The 15,351-nt window shown below is 44.4% G+C and overlaps 1 protein-coding gene across 2 annotated transcripts in view; it reads right to left on the bottom strand.

Annotated features, from left to right (window-relative positions):
- The window catches only part of MAN2A1 (mannosidase alpha class 2A member 1), a 1,157,125-nt gene that overhangs the window by 706,916 nt on the left and 434,858 nt on the right, over positions 1 to 15,351 (bottom strand). For both annotated transcript variants that reach the window (XM_085632583.1, XM_085632582.1), the window contains one exon: positions 12,461 to 12,638. In XM_085632583.1, coding sequence (XP_085488709.1) covers positions 12,461 to 12,638 — 178 coding nt within the window. The remainder of the gene's footprint in view (positions 1 to 12,460; positions 12,639 to 15,351) is intronic.

The raw sequence follows: 15,351 nt of genomic DNA, 5'->3' as shown, positions 1-15,351 counted from the left end.
CTATCCGACCAGCCTCTGGCCCCCACCTCCAAACACCCTAATAGGCCATCATGCTGAACAGAGTTCATGGGCGCAGGAAGTGTGGGGGATGCAGGAGTATATCCCCCTGCATTTTGAAGTTGGGACAACACAGGGGGGGGGGGGACGAGGGTACAAATGAACTGCCCCTCTCTCTTCTGTCAGTCACAGGGTCACTGGCACCTCAAAGCACTAGTGCTTTGAGGTGCCAATGGCCCTGCACTTGCCTGTGATCTTCCCTTTTCTTGTGCTGTAATGCTCCAGGAATTTTATCACACCTCATCCTCGCTGCAACGACTGACTGCAGTCTGCACTTCCAGGACAAGGGAAGAGAGGTAGTTTGTGGATTGCTGTCTGCATCCTGTCCCTCCTCGCCCCAGAACCTATCTTATTTGACTGTTTCACACTGCGCAATTCAGACATTCAAAGGATAATGTTTTGTTGAAATGTTTATTTTGAGCAATTGAATCTCGCGCAGGAACATTAGAACAACTAGCATCAGGCATAGTCTAAGCACACATCCTGCATTACATTGTGTCAGACGTTTAGATCTGTCCTAATATTCACCCAAATAACAATTTAAATACCACTACTTTATCTTATTTCTTTAATAGCGCAACTCAAGCCATTCCAGGATGTCTGAGCGCTTCACATCGCGCATACATATGTGAGAATAAATCATGTGTGTGTAAATCAATGTACAGGTTGTGTTACATGAGGGTTACAAGGTGTAGGAGTCACATGTCCTTTCCCTCACAGCTCATTGTGCTATATTAGAAGGATTACAATTTATGAAGGGCAAGTAACTAAAGGATCTCTGTGTTTAAAGAAATAACCCACTTACCAATCTACATAAAATAAAAATCCGTCATCTGTGTGTCACATGATGTGCTGTGCGGGAGACATATTAACCCTCTCTGCTACACTGCTTCAAAACTGGAACAAGACAAAACACCTGTCTCCAGCAAGTGCATTAACCTCTAGTTATCTTACAAATTATTATTTCCTGAGATTTACTGGGTACATAAATATCTCTGCAGCAGATGCCTCAACCTCATAAGATATTTTAAAATGCAGAAGTTGCAACTAATTATTCAGAACAGATACACTGCTACGTTTCTCCTTGTTGCCAATTTCTTTCTGGCAGAGTTTTAATAAATAAATGTATAAGTGAGGCCTAGATCTTGCACCGGGGTTGCAACACTTTTGTGGCACAACTCCGACACAAAACCTAATTTGTTAAATATTGTAATGCGTTCAAATGTACTCATGGTAGACCTGCTTAACATATGTGAGGTCTTGAAATCTGATGTCAATTTTTGTGTTATCACTTCTTTTGATGTCATGTGCTGTAATGACACTTACATACTGCCTAACTTGGTTAGTGCCCCACTTTTTTTTTTAAGACTTGTGCCCTGGTGGGATAAGTATAATGGAGAACTGCCACCATGAGTGGGCCCCTTTCCAAAGCACTCCTTCTCCCCTTGTTGGGAAGGGATCCAGCATTTATGACCTGGAGTCTCAGAGACCCCTCTGAGAGAGTCCACAGTGACAAGGGAGTCTCACACAGCAGAGGCCTGGGTTTTTTATCCCATTACCGCTGGGAGCACAGCACCGTACAACGTGATCGTCGCGCTCGATGGCACTTTTGACTATGCACCCCCTATGCTGAAACTATAACCTTTCTCTATGTACTTCGGAGCCCCAGCAACCTTTGTCCGATGACCGGTGGATCTGTCCCACGCAGCTATAGAGGAGTTTGGCTCTGGTTCATCCCTCGACCGTCACCTACCCAGACGGATGTCGGACACTGTTTTTCCTCGTCTCCCTGTTGTGCCTCCTACACCCTCCCCCTCTTTTTCCAGCCATTATTCTCCATTTCCCTCCCCTGTTCCTTCCCTCTCTCCCCTAATCTTCTCTTCCCTTGCCTATTTTTTTCCTCATGTTTATGCTATGCTTTTGTGCTCTTGTAATTCCTGTAACTACGCTCCAGTAACTAATGTAACTTTGTAACCATGTTCTGAAACAATGTTTCTTCCTCATGTAAAGCACTCTGACACCTCCGTGTCTAGCCAGCGCTATATAAAACTCAATAAATAAATAAAATAAAATAAATAAACTGTTGTTGAGGTTGGCTTAGTTTATGGTACACACTCTCAGGAGTGATGCACCTTGAACTAATCAAGGTAACCCTTATGGTGATGTTAGTGGTCTTTGATAACCATAGAAAGCTCTCTAAGTCATAGCAGTGTAGAGCAGCCTTCAGGCTTATCTTGAAGGAGTGGAAGGCAGCTTATTTTAACTAATTTCATCGAAAATGTGGATTAGATGAAAAAGAACCACAGTGTTTATGAAAATAGGTCTATTTATTATGCAAAACAATCACTAACACATTGGTATATCTCCTACCCAGAAATATCAACAATACACACAAGAATACTTCAAAATATTCAGGTAAGTAGCACAAATATACACTTTTCCAGGAGGAGACCAAACCATATACTAAGAAAGTGGAGTAAGAACTGCAAAGGAGAACAGGACTTGGACCAGAAGACGTGGAGGAGCCGGGGACACAAGGAGCCACGCAAGATATGTACCAAGGAATCCCATGGAGGCTGTGTGCAGAGTGGAAAAACAGCTGCGTGCCCAATAGAAGTAAATGGAGAAGTCGCGGTTGCAGTTTTAACGAAGAAAGACCCTTCCCAAAGGGGCCCGAAGAAACTCTCTGAAAGATGGGAGGTTGGAGTGCCACTCCACCTGTGAATGCCCCAAGAACCAGGTTACCTGCACCAGGGATGAAGTGACGTCGGAAACTGCGGTAGACGACAATGGAAGATTTCAAAGAAGATGTGAGAAGTTGGCCTGGTATATGCTGTCCACTAATTAAAATGGTCACCCTGTACCAGTCCAAACAACCCTTATGGTGATTTAAGAGGTCAAAGATAACCTTAGAAAGCAATCCAAGTGGTAGCTGTGGAGAGCAGCTTTCAGGCTTAGTCTTGAAGGAACGTTAAGCAGATTATTTTACCAGTATGTAACCTTATTGTATTGGTTAAATGAAAGGAGAACCACACATTAGTTATACAAATATGTATTTATTATTATAACACACTCTAAATACTTCACAGCATCTGCTACACGCAGATAAACACAAAGCAAACAATACTGTAGGATAGAAACAATCGTAAGTAGCACTAATACACAGCGGGCTCCAGGGGGAGAACAAACCATATACTAAAATAGTGGAATAAGAATCACGACTCGAGTCAAGACAGTGTGATTATGTAGGATCGTTGGGACCACCCAAGGTCACCCAAGGTGAGTAAGTAGGGACATCACGGAGGACAGGTGCAGTGTGAGAACACGACTGTGTCCGCCGTACAATTCTATGCGAGAGTCGCAGTTGCAGTTTTAAAGTTTAAGGACCCTTCCTAGTGGATTACGAGGAAGCCCATTAGATCATAGGAGGTTGGAGAACCACCCCACCCATGGATACCGTGGTACCAGAGTTACATATCCCAGGGAAGGGGGGAGCATAGGACTGAAGTGGTGTCAGAAACCGCCATCAATCTCAATGGAGTGTTTTAAGAAAATGCCACTGCGGGAAAGAAGAAACGTGTCCAATGAAATCCAAGGGTGGATTCTTGATGAAGAGTACCTTAAGGCAGGGGGGACAGAGTCTGGGTCACTCAGGAGTGACCAGGGGCTCGGTTGACGAATGCCGACGGATGTAGGGTGCTTCAGGTGCGTTGAGGGGATTCTTGACTCTGCAGCCACCGAGACCAGGAGATGTTGAGGATGACCAGGTGCCAGATACGAGCTGTCCCACAAAGGATGTCGAGGGCTATGGGGTCGGTGTCCAACGGGAGCACCAACACGCCTTGACAGCGGCAGCCCATGAAGATGGTTAAGAAAGGTTATGGTTCAGACCAGCAAGGTCCAGGAGACTCACCAAACACAGGGGAGTTAAGGCAAGCCTGAAGCAACTAGGGGAGCCCAAGAAAAGCAAAGATGACCCTCAAGAGGACCCACAGGTCGGAGAAACAGGAGTCACGAGGGAACCTCGAGTAGAATTACAAAGCAACAGCCCACGGAGCACTCAGTGGGAGGACGCCAACGTTCTTTGGTGGAAATGGTGCCAGAGGTTGGGGCTTCTCTGAGCCCAGTGCACTTGTTTTGGGAATGCCAACAAGCATATGCATTCGCAATAGTACGCGGTGCACAGGGGTACGGGTATTGCAGCCCCCACAAGAGATTCTGACCTCAAACTTGGTAAGAGGGCGGCTCGGACCTCGAAAGACTTGGAAACCCACCGCCTGTGTTTCTGGAGCCTTCGGAATCCGCAGGAGCTCAGGATCAGCAGACCGGTCAGTTGCGTTACGGTGCTTGCAGTTGCAGGGGAGTGACTCCTTCACTCCAAGGGAGATGTCTTCGGTTGTTCTTGATGCTTCACAGGTCCTGCACGGCGCCTGTATGGTGCAGGGGCACAGACGATGCTTTGGACGAAGTTCAGTGGTTTCTTGATCAGAATCTTGTCCACGTCGAATCTAGGGTCCTACAACCAGGTAAGCCCTTTAGTACCCATGGGAGAGGGTTGGACAGATTCAGGGGACCCTCCCAGGGGAGGGTCTGGACAGTAGGGAGGTTACTCCCATGTCCTTTGTCAAGTTTCACACCAGAGCAAGAGCCAACGGCTCCCAGGACTGGTTTGAAATGGACTATGCACAGGGACATTAAATGTGCCCCTCATGCAGACCTTTGGTTGCTGGCAAGCGCATCCACCCAGGCCTAATACACTAAATCCTGTCTGGGAGGTGGTCACACCTCCCTGTGACAGGATGTCTATTGTTCTGCCTTCCCCTGCTCAAGCTTGGCTCAGCAGCAGGAGGGCAGAAATGCGTCTCTGGTCGGCAGCAACCATTTTGGCCTGCCCGGGACTAGAAGGCTGGTACCGGAACACCAGAGACCTCACAAAGCTTGTTTATGAGGGGTTACCGGTGTGGGGGTATGATTCCACAATGTTTGACATCAAACACGATAGGGTTACTTTCAGCCGTTTTAGAGTTGGTCATCACGCGGTCGCATAATGCCACTCTATATGTCATAAATGGTTGTAGCACTAACAACCCAGGACAATGGAATCCGTAGGCTACAGGGGTGTCCTGCTCATGCAGTTGCACCCTCCCCCTTAGAATCAAGCACCCTGCCTTCAGGAATGTCAAGCCCTGCTATTGGAGTGACTTATAGGTTTTAAGTGTAGTGACCCTTAGATACTATGGCAGGCATGTAGATCCTTTTGCAGGGCCTCTCATGGGTGGCATAATACATGCTTCAGCCCATGGGTGGCTTCTTAGGTACCTATGCCCTGGGTACATGTGTAGCATATACTAGGGACTGAAAAAGGTACCCCAGTATCCAATCTGGAGTGTGCCTAAATACATGACATAACATTTTAGGGAGAACGCAGATAGACTGGGGTCCTGATTAGCAGGGTCCCAGTCAGACTAGTCAAAAACAGTGTAACATGAAGCAATAAGTGGGGGTAACCATAAGAAGCAGATCCTACTTTCCAACATGATGCCTCTGGAGAAGTCTGTGAAGGAGTACAGTGAAATCAAAGAGTGGATTCTTGAAGAGGAGCACCTGCAAGCAGAGGGGACAGAGTCTATGCCACCTGGAAGTGACCAGGAGGCACGGAAGCACAATGCCCCCCGATGTCAAGAATAAAGACAGTTCCAGATTTAGGTTGATCCAACTCAAGCTCTTACACAGAGCGTATTACACCAGTGTAGTGCTGGTGAAGATGGAGGCCCTGAATAACTCACTTTGCCCTAGAGGAAGCGGCAGGGAGGGGACTTGCATACATCAGTGGTGGGAGTGACCTACCCTCCAGGAATACTGGGAGAGAATAACCCATAAAATGTTGGTAACCTGTGGGAAGACAATGGTGATCTCTCGCCAAAGGTGTCTCCTCAATATATGGGAATCAACAGATTTGACGACTAGTGAGAAAACCTGGGTCACCCTGGGAAGCGTGGTGGAAAAGCGCAATATAGCTAGAAGCTGGAGAGGTAATGCTAGGCCCAAAGTGCGAGAGTAAGAAGCGGATATGGACTGGTGTATGCTTGCAGAGAGGGCTATTTATGAAGGGAGCGAATACCCCAAAAAATAGACCACAATTTGGGGGGCGTGGAATAGAAGTAGGGATATGATTTGCACACAATTTAACGATTCTTCCCTGCAGCATCTCGAAGATCTGTGCGCTCAAAGTTCACATCAGGATTGAAATTGTAACCACTGATATAACAATGTTGATCTAGTGTAAAGATAGTATTATCCATGAACACATGCACTGTGTCCGCCTACTGCCAAATGTTATTGGTTTGTATTTATCATTTCATAAAAAAGAATTTATAAAAAAAAGAATAAAGACAGTGACCTTGTCGCTGTGAGGACCAGGCAACGCTGAGGAGCCATGCACGAGCTGTCCAATATCGGGTGTCGGTGTCCAGGTTGTTGGTGTCCGTCAGGAGCACCAACAAGCGTTGATTGCCACAGCTGGCGTGGAAAGCGAAAGGATGGAAACGTTGGGATCAGCAAGGTCCAAGGGGCTCACCAAGTGCAGGAGAGTCAGAGCAGGCCTCGAGCAAGCAGGGGAGCCCACTGAAGCAAAGAAATTCCCTCAAAAGGACCCACAGGCCGAAGGCACAGGAGTCGGAAGAGGACCTCAGGCAGTTCACCAAAGATAGAGACCAACGGTGTATAGGATATAGTAAGGACGGTGATCTTTGAGGGATGAGGTGCTAGAGAGTGGAGCTTCTTGCGGCCCAAAGATCTCTGGAGGGCACAGCCAACAAGGCTTGGCCACGGGAAGTCCAAGCGGTGCACATGGGTTGGGTCCCAGCGGGTTTGGTCACTAGCCAATCGTCGAAATACGGGAAAATATGCAGGCCTCTTAATGGTAGATATGCTGCCACGCAAGCGAGACACTTGGTAAAAACCAGAGGACCTAATCGGAGGCCGATGGGAAAGACCTTGAAATGATAGTGCCCGCCTGCCACAGTGAAACGGAAAAACCTGCGATGTTTGGGATGGTTGGGAATATGGAAATACGCATCCTGTAAATCGAGGCTGGCCAGAAAATCTGACTAGTTCAAAAGCTGTAATATCTCCTGGAGAGTTACCATGCGGAAGATTTTTTTCCTGCAGGTATTTGTTGAGCTTTCGGAGGTCCAGAATGGGACGCCATTTGCCAGATTTCTTCTTCACAAGAAAAAAGCAGGAGTAGAAACACATTCCCCTTTGAGAGCGTTGGTCAGATTCTATTGCTCCTTTTGGTAGCATATGCTTCCTTCTTAATTAACTGAAGATGGGATGGTAGAGATGTTTCAGGTGGGTGGGGAGCTGGTACTGTGACAAACTCCAGGGTATGACTATATTTTATTATATCCAGGACCCATCTGTCTGTGGTAATTTTTTGCCATTGACTGAAATAGTGTGAAATGCAAATTCCTCTGGTTGAAATGATAGTGGGGAGAGCAGCAGGCGCTGAGACCTAGTCACTGTTTTCTAACAGTATCCCAGGACTGCACCGGTTGTTTCCGTCTGGGTTGCCTGGAGTATGCAGCCTGTGGTGGTGCACGATATGTCTGTTGATGTTGGTAGGAAGGGCGAAATGATGTATAGGTCTGAGGTTGGTATTTTTGGTAACCTCTGCGAAATAAATGAGTTCCCCTACCACGTACTCCACAAAAGGGGGTCTTCCTGTATTGGAGCGTACCCAAAGCCTTAGCCGTCTCAGTGACTGTCTTAATAGTCGGAAAGGCATCATCAATATGCTTACCAAAAAGCGCATCGCCATTAAAAGGCATATCTAGTATTTTGCTTTGCACCTCAGGGCGAAATGTTGATGCTCTCAACCACCCTTGTCGCCCAAGGACAGTCGCTCCAGTGAGCTGACGAAAGGCTAGAGAAGCCACATCCATGGAAGCATCAATATCTGATGCAGACCTCTCTCCTTCAAAAATAATTTTTCTTGCCTCTGGTCTTTTGTCCTCTGGAAGGAGGTCCACATATGGAGCGATATCGAACCACATTTGGTGGTCATATCTTCCCAATATCGCAAGCATGTTAGCCGCGTGCACAGTAGTGTCTGAGGTGGTGGTAAACCTTTTGCCAATATTATCAAGACACCTCCCTTTTTTGTCAGTTGGTGCGGTGATAGGCACTGAAGGATTCCTTGACCTCCGTTGTGCAGCGTGTGTGTTTACGGAGTCTGGTTATGGGTGCCCTCCCATACACACTGGCGCATCATCAGGAGCCTTACATTCTTTTATCAGTCTTCCGAGATAAATCTTTAAAGTCACAAAGACAGCTGTCAGACTGCTTGACAGTCATTGATAATTGAAAGTGAGAAGCTGTCCTTTCCGTCAATTCGTGGAAGCCACCAATGTCCTCCAGCTGAGAATTTGCTGTCTGAGGAGACAAGGAAGCAGGTGTTGAGATAACGTATTCTTCCCACTCATTGCCCATTGGTCTTGTACCTTGAGGTTCTCCTTCTTCTATCTCCCCATCATCATTGATATCATGCCGTTTGTGAAGGTAAAACACTATCTGTCAAAGGCGATGTCCTAGGCGAAGGCTCAGACATGCATGGCGGAGATGTCAATGGAGGCGGAGGTGCACTCAATGAAGGAAAACGAGTACGATAGTGCTGCAACATGTCTTGCGATTTTTGGACTAATGCCACAGTAAGGTGGACCATGGGTTATCGAACATACTTCATGTATTGCATTTTTGCATGTTGCATGTAAAAGTCCTGTTGATAGAAACCCTCATAGTCGTCTTCATCATCGTCCTGAAATTCAACATGAAGCTTAGAGGGACTGTGAGCAGGGCCAAACATGTTATCTTCATCAGACTCCTCCACAAAAGTTGAAGGTGGCCAAGGCAAAACCAATGAAGGATTGGTTTTGCCTTGTCACCTCGTTGACGGTGTCGTCAACATGAACATCATTGATAGATATAATCGTGTTAGTTGTAACGTCGACTGTCACTTGAGGCCAGGAGTAGCATACAGCGTCGTCAACTTCGTCGACTGCAGTGGTGTCTGTGTCGTCGATGAGGACATAATAGGAACTGAAGACGAAATTATAGTCGCCAATGCTGACGATGCAGGAGCTGTCGTCGTCGTTGCGGTCGTACTCGACAAAGAGGTGGTCATCGTCATCGACGAGGATTTAGACGCCAACAAGGAAGGCGTTTGTTGACTGTGAAGACATCGTGGACAAGAAAGTCGTCAGCAGTGATGGTACCTTAGATGTTGCTGAAAGCGTCGTCAGTGGAGCTTCCATCGATGGCGCAGCAGATACCTTTGTCGACGATTGTTTTTTCGATGGCGAGATCTTTGACGACTATGCAGAGGTAAACATGCCCCGACGGGGATTTCTGCGTCAACGGGGACCCAGAGTATTGTGTTGTCGACAACACAGGTTTTTATAGACTGTAATCTTTACAGATGGCTCTGAAGAGGGTTTCTCATGCTTACAGGTCAGATGGCTTTTCTCCTCAGTAGGAAATGAATGCTTTCCTTTTTGTGAGGGACCTGCTGCTTCATGATGGGACTTTTTGGAAGCCTTCTTACTAGGACCCTCAGGATATTTTTGGGACCTCTCTCTCCTGTTAAATCTTTCCAGAGAGATATGTGAGGCAGAGATTCCCTCATCATCAGATACGACATCAGACTTATTTTTCAGTCTCTGCAGCCACATCAACAACCTACCCTCTCTGTCTTTAATGGGTTTGATTGAGAAGTTCTACAAATCTTGTAGTCCTTTACTTTATGCTGGGGGTAGAGACAGTTAATACAGTTATAATTGGGGTCTACAGCATGCAGCCTAGTCTTACTGCATGTTCCAACGGCCTGAAGAGACCTTTCTTTGACGAAACTGACCTTTTCAAGAAGATATCTTGTAATTTTGAAGAAAAAACTGAGCAGAGCTCAGGGAGACTCCCTGTCACACAACATGCAGTAGAAAATCTGAGGAACTTAGCCTCTCTTGTTCTCCAGGGTGCTGTCATCTGATTGGTTATTACTATAGCCTATGATATTAATATCTACTGCTTTTATAAGGATACCGGGGAACTCCCACTACGACGATGGGGATGAATCAAGCATGTGAATCTATGAAAGATCCACTACATCAGAACATCCATCTAAACATTTGAAAGTTCTGGAAAAAAAGAAATACTCGAGTACTCTCTGTGTCTCAAGGTTACTCTCAATTTAGCCAGAGCAGTCCAGCCAAACATCCCATTAATTGAAGCACTTTATGACTCTCTTTGGACAGATTCCTCTGTTTACGGTTTCCAGAGGCATGACAAGAAACATACAATTTTGTGCTAGTCCAAAACTGTCATCATTTTTGTACTTCATTGCATCAAGAATGCGATCCTGTTCTTCATCAGCGGACTTCACCTCCATGATTTTGGACAATGCATTCACCTCCAATCTCAAATCTGAGGATCAGGTGAGTGTTGAGTACGATTTGTATGGACTCAAATCATATGAATAGTCCCCCTTTACACCTTCTGGCACTCCTACAGCTTCGAGTACCACTTTTTGTTGATTTCTGTGAGTACGTGGGAAGGGTATGCACAAATGTTCGCACTTCAGCTTGTTGTTTCATATGATTCAAGCTGCATCTTATGGATATGGCTCTAAAAGGCTAATAAAGTCTGGGGTTGTTTGGGGTCTTTTGTAGGCTGACACTGCCAAGCAGTTTGGGGTGAACTGTACAGAGTAGGGTGGGGAAAAATGGACTTGCACATAGTTGATCCCTTTGTGTAGTGGAATAGTATAGCGAGTGAAAAAATACCACGGACAGGAATAGAGCCTGGAGAACTACCGTCACGGAGAACAATTCAAGCATTCTATCCATAATTTGTTTTATTTTAACCTTCTATCCAACCCTTAAGAGTTATGCTTGCCCATAGTTGCAGCTAAGATCAAGGTTGCACTTTGGAGGTGAAATATACTGCAAACATTCACACCAGCCATAACAAATGATAGAACAATGAATACCATGCCAACATTGCTGTTTACTCATTTTACATGATACACCACTCATCTGAATATCTGCTTTTCCAAGTTAACATGAACACATAAAACAGAATGACTGATACTGGCAATCCTAAAAACAAGTAGGGAAATAAAAGGGCTGAGCTGTACCAGGCACTGATAGTAAACTCCTTCCATCCAAGCTAGCAAACATCTAATGGCATGCAATCAAGGGAAAGGGTTGAAACTGAACTCATAGTGACCATGGACATGTCCTCAATTCCATTCTTAACAATGAACATTATAGATCTTGTGATCTGAAGAAACTCAGTAGCAGGTACAACTTGTTTGTAATGTATAACATTTGCCCTGTTTGCATTTCAAATGCATAATGCGGATCTCATTGCCAATGTTCAGTATCAGTTCACTGAAACCAGACACGCAACATTCACCCTCTTGTTAGGGGTGCAGTACAAAAGGGTGGGTACATTACATGCACAAATGCAAAAGAGGAATTGTTGGTAGGCATGTGAAAATTTCGGATAATGAATACTTCAAAACTTAACACAACTATAAATTGTCAATTCATGACTGACTGGCCTATGGTTGTTGGAGAACATGATTACTGACGTCTCTTGTGTCAAGATCAGAGACATATCTTTTGTGTCAAGAACAGTGACATACAATAAAAAAATCAATATCACATCGTCTCCAGATTGTGCAGAATGCATCTCATCTTCTCCCACAAATGTTGGAGAACACATTTGAATTGGTCCTTTCCTAAGGTCTAAAATGTTTGGAAGACTATGGCAACCAAACTATCAAAACTTGGAGGTGGGTTTGCATTTCTGGAAACAGTTGCCCTACAAAACATATTGGTCAGCTTAAGATCTGCCCTGGAAAACTTATTTTCGTTAAGCTGGTGGACGAGAGCACAGGAAAAACAGTAAAAGGTCACTAGTGGCACTTGATTAGTTGGGACTGTGCATTTGTTATTTTTATATTCCTTTATTCGTGTAAAAAGTATAGTGATTACTCGACGTGTAACTTAAGTGAAACTACCAAATATTTGGGGGGGATATAACTCCTGGTTAAGTAATGACAGCAAGTTCAATGAGTGTCTTATAATTTACATGCTACATAAACAAAGCTTATCACTCTTTCACGGTTGTATTTTCCAGTGCAACCTTGGTATATAAATCTATCTTAATTCTTATGAAGTACACCGACGATATTCAATGAAAGTGTACAACAACACATAAATACACTAAACCCAATTAGAAAACAGCATTTGAAATGAGTAGACATTAAAAACACATATCACAGAACCACAGTCACCAAAGTTCAAGGTTTTTAGATAAATAAGTTATAATTGACACATACCTTCACATGTAGCTCGGGGTGGGAGTTCATGTAATCAAAAAGTCTCTGATAATTCTGAAACTGCTGGTCCCATTCTGAGCTCTCAGTATAACGAAAATCATCTCCAAGCGGAGCAAGGATAACCTTCGTGCGGTAGAGTTTTGACTTCTTTCTGTACTGATCTAGAATCATCGCAGCCCTTTACAAAATAAACCTTAGCATTAGTTAGTTATAATGGGGGTTGTGAAGCATAGTAACAATACCGAGAACCGCCTTACCATGTAATATTACCACAGTACACAAAGATGATCCTTGGATTCAACGACAATAATCCTTAGCTCAGTCCTGGTGGTTTGGTAAAGAGCAGTCGGGTATTACTGGGGGACCATGCTTAAAGCATTTTACAGTACCATGATGGGGCATACATAACTGAGACGACTTGAAAGAAATCCAACACCAATTTATAAAAATAAATAGAGCTTATTTTTATATACATATAGACACCAAAACAAACTTTGTAACATACATACAACTGGAGTTGTATATTTTTAAAGAGTTCAAAAATATATGCACTTTAAGTTGTTAAGGTGGTCTAATTGAAATGAATGGGGGAAAACAAGTGACACTCGGTCACTTGCAAGGTGAGTTCAAACAAACCCTCTTGTGGATACAGTTATGACTGTCCCTAGACCTAGTTCCAACAGTTGTTGCTTCATTACCTTGCCCAAAGAGGCCAGGTGCAGAGGTGATTTGGCTGTCTTTGGTACTGAACAGGATCTGCGGGAGCTGTCAAACATGCAGCACTTAACAAAATCACACTTGGAGATGGAGTTCCACTCTACCCACAGACAGTAGAGGCCTTTGGGGTCCTAGGACCCGGGTTCAACAGCTGGATTTATTCTACCTTGCTTGACGGCTCTGGGTGCAAAGGTAGATGGCAGCTGTCAATGACCGGGCAGGTCGCGCCAGATGCATTATCACACACTCAATGGCTCCACTTTCAAGATGCAGTGACACACCAGCGGGGCTGTTGCCCACTTCGGTCGCTGTGAGGCGCTCTCGGGCCGTAGATGTCGTTCAAGGGGGTCGATCACCCGACTGCCGATCACCAAGCATTGACTGTAGCAAATGTAGTCCATGGTTACTTCGGCAGATGGAGGTCGACAGGTGTAGAGTAGCAGCTTGAAACTTGGTGAAACCTTAGTTACCAATCCGTGTTTGAAGGACACCACTGCTCTTTGGGCTCACTCTTGACAGGCCCAGCGGGTCTCATTTCTTGTCAAGCAGCATGTCGATTTTACTGCAGCTTGTAGGGGACTGGTTCCACCAATTCAAGGGAGTCTGCTTCGGCTTCTGGCGTCCACTGGAATCAATCTTGCTGTGAGCTACAAGCTTTTGCCACGTACAGACATCGAACACTCAGTTCCATAATGGAACGGGCTATCTTGATTTTTCTCAGTAGCCAGCCCATGTTACTTTATGGACTGTCAGTCACTTACAGTAAAACCTTGCTTTAAAGGGTTACTGTAGAGATATATGTATAAACATATATATCCACACCTTTAATATAATGCAGTCTACCTACTGGGCTTTGGAGGACAACCTTAAGAGTGACTTACTTACTTTAAGGCAGTGGGGTGGCTCTGCAGCACATGGTGAGTCACTTTCAAGCAGACAGACTGCTCATGCAGGGCTGCAATGGCAGACCCATAGACATACTTTTAATTGGGTCACACAGGGTGGTATTTGTGTAAGTCCACAAAAGTCCAATAGCACATTTCTGGAATCTACAACAGTCACTGGTTAGCAGAAGTACTCCTATTATTTTTTGTAAATCCCATTTACAAACGTGTTAACAGCACAAAATATCTTACCGTTTAAAGGGGGGAAAGGTCAGAAAAAAAAGTTGTGAATACCTACAAATGTGTTCGTTTGTGTGAGTGTACAAATGTTCCATGGCATTCCAGTCCCGAGAAAACTGGAAGCCAAAAAAGGAGTTGTGAACTACCTAATGATGGAAATACTGTCTGTAAAAGTTGGAAAAAGAGGGAGATGGAAAGGATTTGAGGGGGGGGGTTGATTTATCCCGTATATATACTTGTCATGCTCAGTAATAACTGAAAAATAGCCAAATTTGCCGGAAAAATATTAAATGAATAAATTCCAGTCTTACTATTTGTGGAGGATGGAGTTACAATAGCTAAGACTGGTAATGCCTTGCAACTATCCTTAACTGAATTTGACCAACACGCTATGGAGAAGAAGCTGAATTTTAACACTAGTAAGTCTAAATAAATGGAAGTAGGTCGAGGGAAGCATTCAGAAAAAATATTTGTGTTATGCTTGAATCAAAAAAGTGAGCTTCTTTACTTATTTGAGAATTAAATTCCCAGACTCATTATTGAAAAATCATTGTAATGTCAAAACTGTTTTTTCCACAACAAAATCTAATACTGCAATCATAATATTATAATGCCCAACGGAGGAGTAATCCTTGTGTAGAGGTGACAGTGAAAGTTTAAAATACAAAATCATTTGTGAAGAGAGGTAAGGTGCAAATGTTTGGGGGCAAATTTGTCAAAAACTGTTAATCATGGTTTATCAATTTATCAAAAGGGCTCTTGGGTATTTCAGACTGCAGTTTTGTTATCCATTCTGAACTGGACTTGATTCATTTGAGTGATGCTAAAGTCATTGGTATGTCGGATGAAAATTTGGGTTAAACAGGAGTCTAATTAACGTTCAGGTTCTTCTCTTTTAAATCTTGAACACTGTTATAAGAAGCCTTGGTAGATGCCTAAGGAGGCATTATGATTTACAGTGGAAAAGGCTTATTTATGGTGTCAGCTTATAACTATGAATCAGTCCTCTAGAAGATCATGTCCTCATTCCATGTCCGCCTCATTTGACAT

Source organism: Triturus cristatus, chromosome 2_1, assembly GCF_964204655.1.
Source record: "Triturus cristatus chromosome 2_1, aTriCri1.1, whole genome shotgun sequence".
Lineage (NCBI taxonomy): Eukaryota > Metazoa > Chordata > Amphibia > Caudata > Salamandridae > Triturus > Triturus cristatus.
This window is presented reverse-complemented; position numbering and strand designations above follow the sequence as displayed.